This window comes from Anarrhichthys ocellatus, unplaced genomic scaffold (assembly GCF_004355925.1).
Source record: "Anarrhichthys ocellatus isolate YVR2014 unplaced genomic scaffold, GSC_Weel_1.0 scaffold67, whole genome shotgun sequence".
NCBI lineage: Eukaryota > Metazoa > Chordata > Actinopteri > Perciformes > Anarhichadidae > Anarrhichthys > Anarrhichthys ocellatus.
In genome coordinates, this window is record NW_022280097.1 from 622,564 (window position 1) to 641,487 (window position 18,924).

The following is an 18,924-nucleotide window of genomic DNA, read 5'->3' on the forward strand; positions in this document are numbered from 1 at the left end:
CTCTCTCTCTCTCTCTCTCTCTCTCTCTCTCTCTCTCTCTCTCTCTCGCCTTGTTGGCCTGGTTTCATCTTTTATCCGAAGTCATGTCTAATAACATATGAATCCTGAAGGTGACATTAAAAGGAATCCGCTCCGGCTAAAAGGCCCGATAACAAAGGATTCCCTTCTCTTCAGGGGAACGAAAACACACGGAAAGGAACTCTTCTGAACACAAGTGTCAAGATTGAGAGTTTTGTAGCCTTTTAGTTTGCAGTTTGATATTCTTGTTCACTCGTAAAAGGTTTCACATCGCTGGGTATTGGACGTATGGAGTGTAAAGCTGTGAGATTCATCCACAAATCCTTACATATGTTAATTCAAGAATACGACTGTGCTCTTAGTTGTGCAGTAAAATATTAGAAAAATACTCGTAGGGCTGGAGATTGAACCTCAATACTTTTTTGGTAGCGATGGAAACTTGAATATTAAAAGAAAAGCTCACATATCGAGGTTGGAACAAAATTCCTGCTCAGATTTTCCCTTTATTTACCTCATCAGAGAAGCTTCTTTTATGAAATGAAAAGGAGTTTTGGACATGATTATACATCTCCAAGTAAGGTTAATATCAGTAGTAAAAGTGAGGTTTTGTATCTACTTCTATTGGAAAATTCACAAATGATACCGAGTCTTAAACATCGTGGAACTCAGCAAAACAACTTCAAAGAACACTCAATGTTGTGCTGATGTCTATTATCCTACCACTCACAAGTCTAAGTTACAAAGTACTCGCTGTGGCTACAAAAAGTATTCACCCTCATGTGAAGTTTTCATATTTGATTGTTTTATAATATTAAATCAAAGTCTACTTAATGTGACTTTTTCTGGCTCCGATCAACAGACAAAGACCGGCTATAATGTCAAAGTGAAAACAGATCCTTACGAAGTCATCTATCTTACACTTTGTGTCAATCACGTGTGTAGCCATCATACACCTGTATATCTGGAGGGTCCAACTTTCGGGGAGTTGATATTGTGGCAAAAGACAAAGAAACACTGAACATCTCCCGGAGTTAAATCAGTCATTAAGAAATGGAAAGAGTGTGACATGCTGTGAATCTGCCCAGAGCAGGCCGCTCTCAAGAACTACACATCTATGTTATTGTCCTGGAGCGGCCGAATCAGATCAGAGTCCAGATCTCAGTTCAATCGGTAATTAGTGGCTGGACTTGATCCCCATGTAAACTGACTGAGTTGGAGCAGTTTTACAAAGAGAAGAAAAACCCAGTGTCCAGATGTGCAAACCGTATCCACACAGACCCAAGGTTTATCCGAGCTGCCGAAATAGCATGTGTGCCAAACTGACTTGGAGCAGGTGAATACTTATGCACACATGCATTTTGTATTTGTCATTTATCTAAATCAATTTGTAGGAATCCGTTTCACTTTTTCTGTTCACCGGTGTCAAAAAAATCTATTTTGATTGAGTTCTTGTGAATGAATAAGTCAATAATACTTTATATAGGGACTATGCATAACTAAACAAACCGTGTGCAGTACAACCCACCGTTGTGTAGCCAAAATGTAAAAGCAGCAGTAACCGTTTAGCGTGTCCTATATTATCTTTGCAGGAAGCACATGATTTGTGAGGGAGCGTGGCAGCAGAACGTGTTACTTTGTGATACAGCCTTTAACCAGGCCTGATTTGCAGCTATGAATCTTTCTAAAAAATTCATAAGATCTGTTTCACAAAATGACCAAGCCCAGCATGTGCCTGTATCCAAAACAGCAGAGCGAGAGAGAAAGAGAGAGAGAGAGCGAGGCGATGAAGATCTATAAGAGGAGCCCCGCAGCCAGAGGGAAGGAGAACAAAACGACAAAGATTTATTCTCAGCCGCGATCAAATATTTATGCTGAGGCATTCAAGTAAAGTTACTTTTTGTGTTCTGATTTAATGAATGATTTGAGCAGTGGCAGTGCTGGGAGGCACAGATGTTGGGTTTGCTGAAGCCTGCACTAATGCCCATTCAGGGGTCTGTGTGGTCATGTGTCAGACTGCAGCAGGATCAAAGCACAGTAATGACATTGTGGGGATCCCAGCATAGAGGAGTAGGAGGGAAAGTACTTCCACAGCCCCAGAGGTTTACACCGGGCCACGGCTAGGGAAGATGAAGCGAGAAAGTGGCGGAAATAATTATTTATATGTTGTCTTTGTTGAAAAATCCTGCAGGAGAAAAGGTGTTTTTCTTTTTCCTTTTTTTCTGTTCTCCATGAATAAAAGATTAATTTATCAAAATGCACGTGTCTTCAAGGCAAAAACATTAACCCCCGATACCTCTGAATCTTTTCATCACGTGCCAGTATGTTGCCAATCACTCCATTAGAGACGAGCCACTTTACAACAGGCCTGCGTTGGGTGGGATTGATCCAAAATGACAAAGCCACGGTCAAAGGAAATGGATCCCGGCAGTGCAGTGACTCTCCCATTCTCCCTCTGGCATCCTCTGAAACATTAATGACCCCAAGCTGAATCTGATCTGGCCTCTTTACTCGCTGTTGTATCTTTCCTCAGAACCGTCTGCCCACTGGTAATATTCACTTAACATCATCTGAAACTAAGATAAGAGGATTAGTGATTAGTTGCGTCAAAAAATGTCTATAAATGTTTTTAGGATATTTACCGAAATTGAAATTACAGTGTTAAGTCATCACAAAATCCATAAATTAGAAGTAATTAATAATATATTTTCTGGAAAAAAAAATGTTGACCTTCATAAGTAGCAGTGAAAGAAAAGATTCCACATAAAGTTCTCAAGTCTGTAAATTCAAAGAAGGGTCCGGATCAGGTGACCTGAAAGGAAGCTGTGAGTGGGCAAAATGTGCCAGGAGACGTCTGTAGCAGGTGGAATAGAAACTCTAACACTTGAGTGAACACTTAAATGGATAAAAGGAGTTTAGAGGAAAAAAAACAAAAAAAAAGGCTAAAAGCCTCCATCACTTCCAAACAAGACATTGGTACCCCAAACACAGTGTGGCAGCATCTTTAAACACCGGAGAGAAGGGGAGATGACAAAATCGTTTTGACAGCCAGTTCACATGTAACATCTCCAATTCGTCCACCTTGGGGAGTTGCTAGGCAGTTTTTTCCCCCAAGCTGCCGGGGGAAAACCAAGCCCCGTGTGTGATAGCAGAGTGGGCAGGGCCGAGCTTGTGCATCGTGCCACGCGCCACTTATTGATCCGAGTCAGACAGGGTGTCAGTCTCCTCAGCCCAGAGATACAGCAAGAGCAAGCAGCGGTTATCTGTGTCTATTAAGGCGTTCGCTCTGTGTGTATTGATTGGGAACAGCTCGACACAGGAACTTGTCATCAAAATGACGATATACAAAAGGTTGAGCAAGGCGGTGGTGGATTCTGCATGGTCCAGGCAGTATGGATTTGTAGTCCCCCCCCCCCCAGCGGTGCTCGATGCCAGACAGATGCTGCAGCTCAGGAAACACGGAGGCATCCGGCTGGCCTGGGCCTTTGTCTCACTTGGGGAGCTTTCACCTCACGGTACACTGGCACATAAAGCAGCTGTACGCCATGTTGAAAGATGCGTGCTCACACACTCAGACTGCACCCGCACAGCCCCTCCCTGCCATTGTTTGCTATACAGGGGCAACGCTTTTACAAAAAGGGGCCAAGGTCAAGATTTTCCCTTGTGAGACCACCATCTCCATTAGCTCTCAGTTCACTGGGGTATCCCTCTCCCCCTAAACATATAAAGATATTCTAGACTCCACTTCCAGACCAGCACCGTCGGTGAGAGAAGAAGAAAAAGAAAGACAAATGCAAATTGACCTCCACAGAAGAAGTGTGGAGGAGTTGGTGGCATCTAAGCTGTGAGTTTACAGATTGCATCAATTTGAATAACCCTTAGTTAAGCCCTCCCTCTCCAAGCATCTAGGAGAACTACGGTGGCCTTCAGGTGACATAGAAACATGAAAAGCCCTCTCTAGTGTCAGTGTTTGATTTGTCCATTCTGGGCTACTGAAGGAACATATACATACTGTAGATATAAAGGGCTCATTCTAAGCTAAAGAAAACACAAGGCTACTTCGTTCCAGGCGATGACACACGTATGAAAACAAAGTTATGAATATTATATTCCACTTAATCCTACACACTGGTCCTTTAAGTACATTATTGAATGCAGATATGGGGTATTTACATTGTGTGGGAATCTGAATACTTCAACTGCTTCTGGAAATAAACACTTATTTAAGGCTCGGGTGGCTTGAATGATGAAATACCGTCCATTGTTCTTTCTGTGACTGCTTCCTTTAAATGTAAGTCGGGGTAAATTAAAAAAATATATCTTCTGTGTGATTTGGAATTCATTTGAGATCCTTTAAATCAAATAGTAAAGCAGCAATCACAAAGCAAATCTGAACGATATAAAAATATGTCCGGCTCAGAAAGCATGCAGTGGAGCTGAAGCAGGGCCCGTGGGAGAGGCCCCTTAAACACGGCAGTTTTTCCTGACAAGCACAGCGGGGCCCGGGGAGGGTTTTGGGGCAGACAGGAGAGCTTGCAGCAGTCTGCGGAGGCCTCCGGGGGAAGCCGGCTGGATAAATAGTTCACTTAGAGCCTCTCGCTCTCTAAGAGGTCACCAAGGAAATGTGGGACGGAAAGGGAAAATGGAGAGGATTTATCTGGCTCTCATGGGATCGCTGCTTGTTTGTATACTAGACTGCTCCATAAATAAATACTGCACGGCTGAAATGATGCAGTCAATCCTTTTTTTTTTCTTTCAATCAAAGAACAAACTAATGTCACTCTCTCTTGTCCAGGTGCAACGACTTGGAATAGATCTTGAGCATGCATACACATTTCATCAGAGAAAAGGACATTTAGAAATGAGTAATACTCGTGCTATAAGCTCTTCAACTGGAGCTGGGACTGACACAATGCCATCCCTCCGAACTGTGTTGTTGTAGTCCAGCAAATTAAATATAAATGGAGATGCGATATCAGTGACCCGAGATACATGTGTGCCTCTGAACACTGCCGACCGCTCCCCACATGCCTAGACAGCACGCAGACCGTCACACGGTGTCTTCACCTGGCTCGAGGATCGCTCAGGATATTCATTCATGGAAATGGATACTTACGTCGGGGGCTTCCAAATAAATGTGCCTGCAGATAAATTGCAGGTTTAAAGCAGCAGACTGTGGGGTCAGATTTCACACTGGAGCGTTTTATCTCTTGACACAATGATACCGGTATAGCAAAATATACATTAATAGCCTCACTGTATGCCGATAGCTGCTGCTGTGTGTCATTTAATCATCAAACCAAATCTAAGAGAAAATTTGCCAACAATCTGTTCAACAAAGTAAAACAAAAATGCAGATATTTCCTACTTCGTAACTTCATTTTTTTTTGCATTCTTTTGTATATACGGTGGTAAAATATGGATTTAATTTGAAGTTATAGTTGGTGATAGATGTATAAACATAAACATTAAGGCATCAGTAGTTCCTTGATTCCATAACAAGTATTGTTACTGATCATTTCAAGGTGCTGAAGGCCTTATTGTCTCAGCTTCTTACTCTGAGTAGCATCCTACATGAACACATATGTCAAAGTTAGATCCACTTTAGTTATTTCACATGACAGATTTCTCTATTTCTTTTTCTGTGAAAAGGTGACATCAAAGGGTTTAGCTTTTCAGATTACCGTACAGGAGGAAGAACAAAACACGAGCATGTTCAAAACAAAATAATTACAAAAACATTTTACACAGTAAAATACAGCAAAAAGTCATCAAATGTATCAAGACATTGACTCACCCCATAGGCAAAAAAAATAGTTTAGTCATACTATAGTGTATAGTGTGTCAAAAGCTATAGTCAGGTATGGTATAAAAAGGTCATGGTTGTCTTTTAAAGGAGCATACATAAATATAATATCATAACTATGTTTTCATCAATCTCCTGAACATAAGAAATGTGCTTTCTTTACCTTAGAATGAGGCGTTTATACATATACCGTATATATATATATATGTATATGTATAAGGTGTTTATATGTACATAAAGGGTGGGTCCTTGCAGCGCCATGTTTCTACAGTAGCCCAGAACGGACAAATCAAACACTGGCCTTTAGTTGTTTTACGTTAGCTGAAGGCCGCTGTAGTTCTCCAACACGCTGGGAAAGGAATGGGTGAGCAGAGGGGTGTTCAGCTGGAGGCATTCTGCAACCTCTCCACTAGATGCCTCTCAATACTACACACTGGTCCTTTAACCTTAAGGTTGGCGGTTCGATCCTCGGCTCCTACTGATGCTCAACCCCAAATTGCAATGAAAGGTGTTCATTGTTGAGCTTGTTCACGTTCGTGACAACATATATAGTGAAAGCTTTGAGGAGTGTGAGGACAGTATTTGATCCCTCAGTTTCACATGTCATGTCCTCAGGTTGAGCCAATTACCTCTCGGACCTCTTCCCACCACTCACCATTCAGGCAAACCTGAGAATAAACCATGTCAGTGGCCAGTTTCCTGCTGTCTAAAACAAAACTATAAAAACATGTAATTTATCCTCTAAATAACAATTTGCATTTGTTCTGACTCGACCAATATGTCCTTCCTACCTGTAGACAAACAAGTGACACATTAACGCTAAATTACCTTATTTATTGCTCCAAAATGAATCCAATAATGAACTCAAATCTGTGAATCTATCCAGCGAGTTCCACAAAGCTCAACTAATTATTTAACCTTTATTTATTATTTATACTTTGAAGCTTGGTTCTTACAGCAGTGCCCTATGACTCCAACATTACATTCATTTATCTGACGCTTTTATCCAGAGACTTCTAATAAGTGAATTCAACCGTGTGGATCCAACGCCAAGATTGCAAGAAACATTTGCAAAAACAACCTCAGCAGAGATGCTGAACTGCTTCAAGTGCTGCATTTAGAATAACAATTAGAGAAAGATTAATTTTTGTATTATATATCATTTAATGGGACATGGTGCAGTCAGAACAGAGAGTATTCAGTCTGCGACTGAAGATATGTTGAGTTCCTGGTGTCTTGATGTCAATGGAGAGCTCACGTTGCAGCAATGATAATAATGATGAACTTCATTTATACAGCACTTCTCTTTAAACAAGTTACAACATGCTTTTCAGAAAAAACACAGATATAACCAAAAACCACAACAGAATAAAATGCAAACAGCAGTGTGATCTCAATAGGTGGAGTGCTCCACATGGGGGCTCTAACAACAGCAGGATAGACGGACTGACTTAGACCATGTCCACACTACTCCGTTTCCATTTGGAAACACATGTTTTACTACGTTTACACTGAGCGTCCACACGACGCCAGAGTTTCAGAGCACCGTAAACGGATACGTTTGAAAACGCTCGCGAGGTCGGATGAGTTTTCGTGTGGACGGCCGAAATCGGATACGATTAGAAACGATGACGCCCACACCCGCGTTCGCTACTTGATTGGTTCTTAGCAGTCATGACGTGTCCCTCCCTGATTCGTCACACGTCTATCACGTGACCCTTACCCGGAAGCTCACAAACGACAACATTGAATACCGATCGACTACCAGGTTAATTTAACACGGCATACTATACAGTGACATTTTTAATGGAATTCTGTACAGTTTTTACAAGATACTATATTATGGCATTTGTATGAAATTTATATGGCATAATATGCTATGACATTTTTGTGAGATGCTATATTATTTGTTATATGGCACACTGCACTATGACATTTTCTTTGACAATGTTATGGCAAACTATACTGTATATTATTCTAAGATACTATATAAGATATTATATATGTTTTATGGCATACCATGCTATGCCTTTTTTATGATACACTATATTATGATTTTTTATGATTCTTAATGACGTACTATTTTATGACTTTTTTACGTCATGCTATATTATTTTTTGTTTTATGACAAAGTATATTATCCATTTTTTATGACACTTTTCTTTAAATTCTTATTGCATATTATGCTATGACATTTTTCATGAAATACTTTAAACAGTAAAAGCAAAGTTTAGCAAAAAAATATTTACTAAATTATTGATTTAATGTATTAGATGATCGGCTGTATTTCAGCAATTTAAAGGTGAGAAGACACAAATAATATCCTAAACACGCACTGATCCTAGATGTTATTCACTCTTGTGTTTCATGCTTCATGTTCCTGTCAAAACAAAACGTCATCAGCCAACAATTAAAATTGACAAAATCAGGGACAAACATGGAGTGAGCAGCAGTGTGCCCTGTGTTTGCCTAGTGGGGCTTTTGTCTGAAGGCTTTCATCACACAGCAATACAGAGAGCAAACCTGAGCGGCAGATGTCGGCTAAATCCGACTGTTCAAACACGCTTCTCTCCCTATTCATCGAAAATCAGGACTTGAGCTGCTTCTCTACTGAAGCTGTCTGGCTGCAGCAGGAAGCCAGTGATTGTACTTCTATCATATTACACATGCACGCGAACACTGGGGGGGGAAAAGATGATCCGAGCCTTTGAAGCCTTTGTGCTTACAGAGAGGAGCAATATGTTGTCATCAGGCAATCATGGAGAAGCATTCCTAATCCTCCGTACAACAGGCTCCTCCATTTAATTAGGAATTAGAGAAGTCAGCATCAGTCACAGGTGAGTTTATTTGTCCATACTTTGGAATCACAATGAGGCTCAGAGCAGCGCTGCTCGTGTTATATGAACAAATGTCTCCTCTGTCATGAAATCAAAATTCAGAAGAACTACAACACATACGTCACATTATTGTTGACCTTTTCCCCAAATCATACCATTGTAATGTGCACTAAGTTGCCTTCCTGTTGTGTACAGCTGTGCAGCAACATTCACTTGACAGTTACAAAGTCAGACATGATGTTCTCATACGGTCAAAATCTTCTATCCCGATATAGCTCATATTATATCTCGATAATGATATACATCACATTATATCTTGTTTTCTGGTAATTCAACAAATTAACAGTCTATATGAAATAACCACATAGCTTCTTTACGCCTGTGTGAGTTATAATACTAGACAAAGGAACAGTATTTAGCATTTAGGATCTATTGGAATATAATATTAATATTATAATAATTATATAAAATAAATATTTCCAGCTGTGTGCACTGACTATGTTTATAGACAATGCACACATCAAGAGTAATCTGATTAGTCTGATTCAAATACACCATCAGCAGGATTATTATCACGTCAGGTTTTACAGAGAAACTTCAGTTCGTGTGTTTGTTAAGATCGATTCAGCCAACAGCATGATATCATATTATTCAATATCATTCCAATGACACACCATGAATTATCATATTGAATGATCGCCCAGACCCAATTTCACGACAAGAGACAAAAAAACTTGCACGTCTATACAGTTAACTCAAATATTAACACAACATTTAAATTTTCCCAAATAATACAGCCAGTGGAGAGTAGATTGTGCTCGATAAGCACAAACAAAGTCAGTGGACAGGTTTACAAAGCTATTCACAGAGGGGTCCCTGGTGTGGATATATCTGAGGTCCTTCCTCAGTGTGACCACCTCAGCACTATTCCTTTCACACAACTGAACGTGTTCTTCAGCTCGATCCTTCCAGACTGTTCCACGTTTTCTGTGCTCTGGTTTAATCCTATTACATGTCAAGCACAAAGGGAGATAAGAGGTTTATGTTCTGGTTCCTTACAGACAGTCTCTCTCTCTCTCTCTCTCCCTCGCGTCACCAGGAAAGCTACACATTTGGTCCTTTAGATACTGGTGCTGACACCGGTTCTTATAGCTGCCAAAGACATCTATTGTGGAGCCTTGAATAAAGACGTATTGATAATAGGATTGCCTGCGAGGGCTGAGGAGACACTGATGGCGACTGAAGATCAGGTGAAGGACATAATCCACAGATGGGTAAGTCAACAATATTCTATCATTTTAATACATGTCAGCTGAGGCAATCATCATCACCTTTCATAATGATGCCAGTGGGGGCGTGACCTTCAAGCGAAGGGAACCTTTTTAAGAAATCAATCAAATAACACGCCCACTTTGAGCTGCTGGCAGTCTGCATTGTACGCCATGCCGTCCTCCTCATTCACTGACACGACTTATCAGAATACAAAAAACAGAAAAGAATCGATTTCATTAAAGTATTCGTCTCTTGTGGTTTGTGCTGAGAATAAAAAAATCTGCCGACAGTGGCGATAACTAACAGGTGTTCTGCCTCCGTTTTAGCAAAATACTCCAGAGGACGAGTTGAAGCCAGAGGACTACCAGCGGTTCAAGAATTTGGGATCTGCCTGTCTCACCCGGGGGGACGCTGCACAACTACTGGAATTCCTTCAGGATGACAAGAACCAGGTAGTTCCACCGCCAGAGACGGCTCTGTTCCACCGTCTGTCCTTTCTACTCACACCTCACATGCTGAGACAGTGACGTTCAGAGTTAAACTGTCATACAGCACACGCGCACACACACACACACACACACACACACACACACACACACAGTCACACTGCGGCCTCCTGAGCAACGACGGCCACACATATACCATACAGCCACTGAGGCGAACAGCAGCAGCCACTTCCCTGCTACCCAGCTTATTGCTGAGTCTGGGCCTGCTGCTGACCTCTTGACCTGGAGGTGCGGGGAGGAAACAAGCAGATATTCAGTCAGATTTCTCGCTCCACTGGTAACCCTTTTTCGATACGGCACTCTTCTAAGTGCCCTTGGTTTGTCCCTCATCGCTCCGCTCTTCACGCAGTTGTGTGCAGCGTATACTTTCAGAAGCTCGTGACGTTTCCGTACTCTTTCTGGGGCGGAAACAATCCCAAGAGGTTCAAATGATCGATTATCAGATGAAGAGATCCCTGGCTTTGTCATGGAGGGAGATCAAACGGCATGTCCACGATGTATGTTCTAATGAATGCAAGAAAAGTCAATATTAACAACTAAGTTTACATTAATACATGTGTGATGTATTCATCTTAGCTTTGGTTTAAATTGTTTTTTTTCTGCCAAGGATATTCGTCTTTTCCCTCGTACCAAATGACATCATACTTTCCAGGCACTTTTTTTAGGAAATGACCGGTTAATTCCGGTGTAATCCATGATAAGGTAATAAATATGATCGTTGTCTCTTGCACTTAGGGGATCGTGAGGTGTATGGGATGCGTTCTCATGGCGCCTCTTCTAAATGAAGTGGTTCAAAAGGAGAAGAGTCTCGATCGCTGCCAGGCTGCCATCACACATCTGACCAGGGTACAGGTTCATTCTATTCATCTAGAACGTGAGACGTGCCTCCTGCACGCTAGATGTAAAGTCTAATCTGTTGTGCAGACTTGCAGGCCCGATGAACTCCTGCACAGCTTGCTTGAGCTGCTTGAAGACATTGATCCGGGGGCCATTTGTGAGACCATCTTAGCCCTCGTTCCCCATCTTCAAACAGGTGACACGACTCACGACGCCATGCTGTTACTGTGCTCACACATACTCAACCCTCAGGGACATAAAGCACCGCATCAGCACGTTCTAAGACACCTGGAACTCTTTATGCCAATAACCATACTACTTAATACAAGGTCAAATATTACATTTGCTCATAATCTCCATGATGTGTTTATGAAATTCATGCAAAAAAGTACAGCGGACAAAGAAACCTAAAGGCCGATATCAGCTGCTAATATTCCCTTTAAAAAATGCATAAATGTATTGATATTACTTGTTCAACGTGTGGTAGTCTGGTACTTTGTAGAACAGTTTATCCGGTAGAGGAGAGGCGTTTCTGTTATTTTGCCTACCCTCCTTGATATAAATGGGGTTGACAAAATAATAGAAACACTTGTAAGTATAAGGAAAAACGATTCACCAGCAGATAAAAGTGCAGCCCCCAAAATGACTATAAAGTTCAATCAACAACAATATTAATACAACCTTGATGAAGGGAGGTGTGGTTGCAGGACTTTGGTATTACACTGCATTTGTTTGGTAGTTAATAAACTGAGCAGAAGTCAAGTCCCTCTTGGTGTATTGATGGGCGGTTTACTGCTGATCAAACAGTTGTTTTTCTTTATAACGTGGGGTCTGTCTCCCCCTGCTGTGCATCAATGCAAACGACAACAACCTTGTGTTGTGGAGCAGTGCTGCTGCGGCTGGGTGACAGAAAGGCGGCTGGCGTGGGCTCGGCTCTGACCGCCCTGCAGAAGCAGCTGTCCCGGCTGCCCGTGCCTTACAGCCGGCAGCAGGAGGAGGCCGACGAGCACGGCCTGTGCCGCTGCTGCAGCGCCCTGGCCGTGTTCGCCAAGCCATTCGTGGAGGAGGTGAAGGGGAGGAATGGAGAGCACGTGGCCACCGCTGAGGATGAGGAGCTGAGGACCGAGCTTCTCAAGTTGTAGGTTTTTGTCACTATGTTTTGGTTGGCCTAAAGGCAGAGTGATGGGATGTTAATAGATTGTTGTTTGAGATCGTTTTACCGGTTTTGGTGTATTTTTTTTCTTGTTTCTTTAGTAAAGAAAGACTTAAGAACACCACTTCTCATTTTAGTACGTGGTTAAAATTAAAATGGTGGATAAGCACTCATGACATTTGTAAAAAAAAAAAAAAAAAAGAAAAAAAGGCTGAGTTGTGATTTTCTGCAGCTGCCTGAGGAGCTTGAGGGAGCCCTTGCTCGAGGCCGAACTGACCCGGGACAGAAGATCCTCCCTGTGGCTTTTTGCGACAGAGATACTGGTGAGAGCGGTCAAAACATCAGACGGTGTTTCAAACGTTCATTTGGTTTCTTAAACCCATAGGACCCTAGCCCTATTTTTAGCCCTCTGCTCGAAAATTGCATAGCCATACTCAAGAGAGTCCCCAGCTCTAACTACAAGGTCTATTTTAATAATTTTGATGCTAGAATACTGGTAACACTTGTGAGATGTGTTGAATTGTGTAAATATTGTGTATATGTTGCTGGTTAATAACTGATACACTTATGGCACAGCTCAAATTGAAAAATTTCTAGGTTCGCCTGAAAAAAAGCACTTGTATTGAACTTTTTTTTTTAAAATAACGCAGCTGCAAGCCTAAAAATACGCCACAGTCATAGAACAACACGTTTTACATGTCCCCACAACATATTTTACTTTGATTGAGTGAAGCAGGCCAGCATAAATGGTCATAAAAATCTAAATTTTGATTTTCGGAACCAGCTGTTTTATTGCTGTATACAAATTTTATATACTATATAACTAAATATTAACTATATATTCACTTTTATTATCACTAAGAGTGTTCAATAATCCTAATAAATCAGTTTGACACCATTTTGAATAATTTTGAGCAGTTATGATGAGTCATATGTCATTCATAACAATAAATGGCTCATAATGTGTGTCTATGTGACCCTGGTAAGGCCTGTGCTTGGCCGATTTACTCCTGTGAGAGCTTTTTAGATGCGGGATAGTCCAACGGGAGCCATGCGGGGGTGTTTGATCGTATCTGAGTCTGTTTACTGACTAAGAATCGCAAAATGCAGGGCGAACCCCCCTCTCTACATGGATTGCTCCACCTCACAGACTCGTCTGCCATTTTGTGATTCATTCCGCGAGCGCATTGATCTCACTCACAGACATGCAACACAACATGGCGGGCAGAGCTGTGCCGAAATAGGCTGGAATAAATCCGTTTTACATCGCCAAAACGTAAGTTTTTTTTTTTACCCATTTTTTTTTCTCGTGACCTGCGGCTGATGTTGGCATGTATACCCATAACTTTTGAACGGTTTGAAAGAGAGTAATTTCGACGCCGCTGTGCGTTTCCGGGTCGAATCTTGCCCCTCCTGCATGTGTTCATCCGCCATGTGCGATCCTTGCTCCGTGATGAGAGAGCCATAGAGTGAGCATAGGTCGTCGATTTTTGGCCAAAATTGTGGCAAATCTTCTAGATATCTTCCAGATATGATATTAGTTCATGTATAATTGTGTTTGCAGTGTTTACAATGGCTGGTATGATGATGTTGCTCGGACTTTTCCCATTAATTCGATATTTAATATGTCTGGAGCAATAATCATATTTCTTTATGAAAAATGCTTTCTACGACACGCTGAATGCTGCACACTCTAAAACAGCCACCCGTGGGGGGCTCTCGGGTCCTATGGGTAATGTCGCCACCGTGCATCACTGCAGGTCACGCTGCCTGCCATCCAGGAGTCTCTGCCAGAGCTGCTGTTCTTCAGCCCTCTGAAGAAAAGCAGCAGTCAGTCCAAGGAGTCCAGAGCCTGTCTGGCTTACCTGCTGTTCGTCCAGCTCATCGGCATCCACAGCTTCCCGGCAGTATTCAGGTGAGCTGAATGTGATCAGACTGACTGATGATGCACATTCACCGACAGTGCTCGTTTTTTACTTAACGAGTGACATTGTACCGTTTCCTGCCGTTCCAGTCCTCTGTTTGTTCTTCAGTGCAACATGGACTACATCAATCAACTGCTCAGTAGGTACGCTGTCAGGCACGACGTGAACTGAATCTTTGTGTCATTTTCAAATGATTTCATTGTGTAATCTGTAATCTGCTTTCCTTGACAGCAAAAAGGAATCACACTTGCTCAAAGGACTGGTAAGGCCACGCCGACGTGCAGAGTAAGAAAGCGGCGGTCGTGTTTTTTGGGGCATAATTGTGTGCGTTTTCCACACAGGCGCTGTATGCAAAGAGCTTGGAGAGTGTGCAGGACAACAGCCTCCCAGTGAGTCTGCTGGAACTGAAGAGCTTCTACAGCGTGCCACAGGTAAGACAAGCAAGCCACCAGCCTCCATTTTACGCTCCTAAAAGCAGCAATGTGTTACCCTCCATTAAAATGACCATTTTCTTCTGTAGGGGTCTGGTAGGATGTTCAACTGCACACTTACTTTGATGTGACGAGACATTAGACTGGTTGGCGTTATTTAAACCGTAGATCTGATGTAGGATTAAGCTTCTTTTTAAATATGGTAATATTTTTAATAAAACACAACTAAGCCGGGATGCTGATCTGCAGAAGTAGCTGATTGAAATGAATCTTGCTGTGCGCTGTAATTCACAGAATCTGAGGCAGGTTCTTACCGACTGCCCAATGCAGCATTTGGTGAGTAGAGTTATACGCTTGATGAGAAAGACGTATTCTACATCTGTTGGTGTGTAAAACTCACCAATTTGTTGCCTTGTCTCTTCTGTCCCCAGAGAGAATCCGGACTACAGGTTTTCCAGCTCTTCATCGATAAATTAGACGCTGAAGCGAAGCACAAGTTCTTCAGGTGAGAGGAGGAAGGAGGAGAATACCGAACCAAACGCTTGTGCGTCAACAGCACAAATATAGACGGAGGATGCTTTTATACGGGTGCACGATTGATGTGGACTAGATCGCTGGAATACAACATATTGCATGTGATTTTATTCCACTGTCAAATGTATTCAGAAGCTACTATAGATTTATGTTCATCTAATTCATAATGATAACTCACATTTTTGGTACATTTTCCCATCATAATTTGAACACATTACTCCTGGTTTAAACAGCTGTATGTTTACACCCATTTGAGGGCGGATCTATACATTTTCCTCTTCTGCTCCGCTGCTAAGCTGTTGCACGTGTTCATGTTTAACTGTATTTCAACTGATGTTGTGTTTTTCTTCACTGTATTCTCGCTGCAGCTACATCTCATCTGAAGTCCATTAACAAAAGTCTTGTGTTGTGTTGCAGGTGCATGTTAAAAACCAGCAACCATGCAGGAGTCGAGAGTTACATAGTAAAGAACATCAGGAGTCAAGTGGAATTTGCTATGAAGGTGAGAAAAAGTGAGAAATCATTCATATTTATATACAACATGTTTTGTACGGCTTTAGGAGGTCCTGCCTCTGTATTGGACCGTGGTCTTGATTGTGTTTGCGCTGGTGATTTTATCCTCACCTGTTTAACCTGTTAACTTCCCTCCAGCCGGGTACTGCCAACAAAGGGTTCCTGGGGGCGGAGTTTCTCTCATTGATGGGACTGGTGTTGAGTTTGCCAAAAGGTGCTCAGACAGATTTGCTTCACAGCATGGACAGGTCAGTAAAATGAGCAACAGTTAGACATACAGACAGGCCTGCTCCGATATGTTTGGGTTGTAAAATACAACAGGTCTGTAGTTGTGAGAACTGGAGCCACTGAGCGATGCCCCGTCTGCGTTTGTCCATCAGGATAATGGAGAGTCTGAATTTCCTCCGCTACCTCCTCATCAGAGACACAGAACTGAGGAGCGCTGTAAGTCTCACTTCTTCAATGCCTCCACAGCTCTTCAGCCTGGTTAATGCACTAAGTTGATGCTCTACTCCCCCCCTCCCCCCCCTCCCCCCTCAGACAGATGTGTGGGAAGAGCTGAGTGGGATCAAAGAGGAATACCTGAAAATGCTGCGTCTGTGCATCGGCAGATCAAGAAGACACTATTCCTCTGAACTGAAGGCACTGAGGGGGGATCAAAAGCTGAGAGCAAACGGTCGGCGTTAGCTGCTAATCTGTGCAACTAAACAACATTGAAATAACCTTTCCATGCTGTGAACTTTCTCCACTTTCCTCTCCAGAAGCCAGAGAGGCTGCCAGATCCACCAGAGTATTAAAAAGCATGGCGGTGAAACATGAGGAAGTGTCCGATATGTCCCCAGAGGTCCAGCACCAGGTGAAGACACTTCGTCTCCTTTTATTTAGCACTTTGGATTTTGACCCTTTTTTTAGGATCAGCAAGCTGACTGTAGCCATGTGCCCCACAGGTGCTGCAGAGTGCTTTGGTGACCTTTGACCTGATGGAGAGTCTTATAGTGCGTATCGAGGAGATCACGGAGGAAAAGCGGAAGAACTGAATCCAGGTGTCACTTCAGACCGCCGGGATATTTTCAATAAACACCGTTTTATTTCTGTTTGACTGAAAAAACATGCAGGACAAAGAACCTTTCATTTTTTATGAAACAATGTAAAAGAAAAATAGAACAAACTGTGCTAATATATTGAAACATCTTTTAAATTTACCAAGTAACACTTGTGCTTTAGCATCAAATAAAACAACACGTGTTAAGTGTGTGAACACGCTGAGCTTCAGAGAATGTCTCTCAGCATCTCCCACACTGGACTGCTTTCGATGACGTGAGCCCGAGCCAGAGACATCCGATCGCGGATACGGTCTACATGCGGCTTACTGGTGGCCTGCAGACAGAGGAGCCGCGGCTAACTTCAGAGTATCATGAGGGAACAGCAGCATGTCTAGATTATCATCAAGAGCTACCACATAACTCAGCTTGTATCTTTACCTTGGCAATTGTCAACATTCCTTTCACAAGCTCTGCGTTGTTTCGCACGGGGAGGATCCTGAGACTGCTGCCGAAGAATCTGAAGAAGAATATGAATCTTAGTATAATGTTAGCATAACACTATTAACAAAACAAAAGGGTAACACTCTGCCAGGTTGAGAACTTGTGGAAGTACCTGTGTTGAATCACCGATAAGACTTCCAATTCTTTTTTCCCATTAAAGGGCGCGTACAGGAGCAGGAAGCTGTTCCTGTGTACTTGCACAAAAGTCTTTACCCTCTCAATGAGTCCGGATTCCTCAAAATGCTCCAGGTGGTCTTGGGGGTCAACCAACAGAAAGGCAGTGCCTAGACAAATACGTTACAAACGGTCCACCTTATTCACCTAAACACAGCATATTACTTGTTGACTGTGAAGCACTGATGTTGCATTTGTGGTCCGTTTTATAGATCAGGTAAGGGTCCAATAGCAGCCTATCGAGGCATTGCTGTCTGTGTGTGTGCGCGCGCAGAGCTCATGTTGATAACGTGCTTATCTAACAGCAGCTGTACCTGACAGGGGGAAAATAAAGGCTCCAGACTCAACGCTGTCTGAAAAGCGGATTCGGTGCTGCTGCGCGCTTAACATCCTGTTTGTGTCATGGTTCTGAAAAGCAAATAAAGATAATTAGACAAGAGTAACGTTTCACTAACTCTTGTTATGCGAGCGCACATTTAGCGTGTTTGTCCATGTTATAGCTTTAAGCTAGCTAAATTAGATAGCTAGCACACCAGAGGCCAGACTGCTGGTGACACGTGTAGGTGGCTGCTGGGTTTGATTCACTGGCAGACAAAACAAACAAACATTGGTAATCTATTGAGTGGCTGCTACATTTTCCAACTGCCCAAAAAAAAAGACTCCCTAACTCTCTAGCAAACCCATATATCATATTCTTCACACCTAAGAGCAAACTCCAACTGTGTGACAGCTGAAGAGACCTGAACACCTACCTGGAGAGACGAGCTCACTATGATCGTTGTTTTCCACTGAGGACTCATTTCTCCGTGTGACGCCATCACCGGCTCATTAAGAGTACACTGCTGGTAATGAGACCCACTAACTTTTTTATTTGGCGGGGGGGCTCGGTGAATTAATGTCGTCGCGGTACATTCGCACGAGACAGCCGCCTCTGTATCTTGAACACAGCACGAGCGTCAGTTGTAATGCTAGCATGAAGCCACGAGAGGGCGCTGCGGTACTATCTAACAACACTTCCTGGCTTCTCCAACGTTTTAGTGTCTAAAACCGGCGTAAACTAACACAAACCAATGTGCAAAAAATACAAAGGACTGGAATGCACTTTGTATTTTTTCACAGGTGAGTTTTTTTTTGGGTTGATATTTTGCGGTGGACAGACGTTTCTTTACTAGTTATGCTAATTTACAACAGCTGTGTCTTTAGAAATATCCGTCCACTCGTGACTGTATAATTATACATTTTAACTCGTCATTGCAGGATAATGAATTCAAATGTTTAGGATGTCAGGCTAAGCACAGGTGTACGAACGAAGGCTCCACACCTGTCTTAGTAAACTAATATAATTATTACACCTGTGCAACCAGTAAAACTGACATT

At 42.4% G+C, this 18,924-nt stretch overlaps 2 protein-coding genes across 2 annotated transcripts; one reads left to right on the forward strand and one right to left on the reverse strand.

The window, feature by feature from the left end:
- The first annotated feature begins 9,783 nt into the window (after nt 1-9,783).
- Nucleotides 9,784-17,091, forward strand: LOC116397490 (glomulin-like). Its single transcript, XM_031872938.1, has 18 exons — nt 9,784-9,932; nt 10,257-10,382; nt 11,172-11,282; nt 11,361-11,469; nt 12,162-12,411; nt 12,659-12,749; nt 14,187-14,341; nt 14,441-14,494; nt 14,583-14,613; nt 14,693-14,782; nt 15,077-15,118; nt 15,214-15,287; nt 15,734-15,818; nt 15,968-16,077; nt 16,210-16,273; nt 16,370-16,505; nt 16,591-16,685; nt 16,777-17,091. Exons 1-18 carry the CDS (start codon nt 9,891-9,893, stop codon nt 16,864-16,866), a joined length of 1,755 nt encoding a protein of 584 aa, XP_031728798.1. The 5' UTR covers nt 9,784-9,890; the 3' UTR covers nt 16,867-17,091.
- Nucleotides 14,652-18,890, reverse strand: cunh1orf146 (chromosome unknown C1orf146 homolog). The gene is made up of 5 exons (XM_031872937.1): nt 18,300-18,890; nt 17,862-17,955; nt 17,486-17,657; nt 17,311-17,389; nt 14,652-17,206 (listed from the first exon to the last, which is right to left on the reverse strand). The coding sequence occupies exons 1-5, from the start codon at nt 18,363-18,365 to the stop codon at nt 17,099-17,101; spliced, it is 519 nt and encodes a 172-aa protein (XP_031728797.1). The 5' UTR covers nt 18,366-18,890; the 3' UTR covers nt 14,652-17,098.
- Between the last annotated feature and the right edge of the window lie 34 nt (nt 18,891-18,924).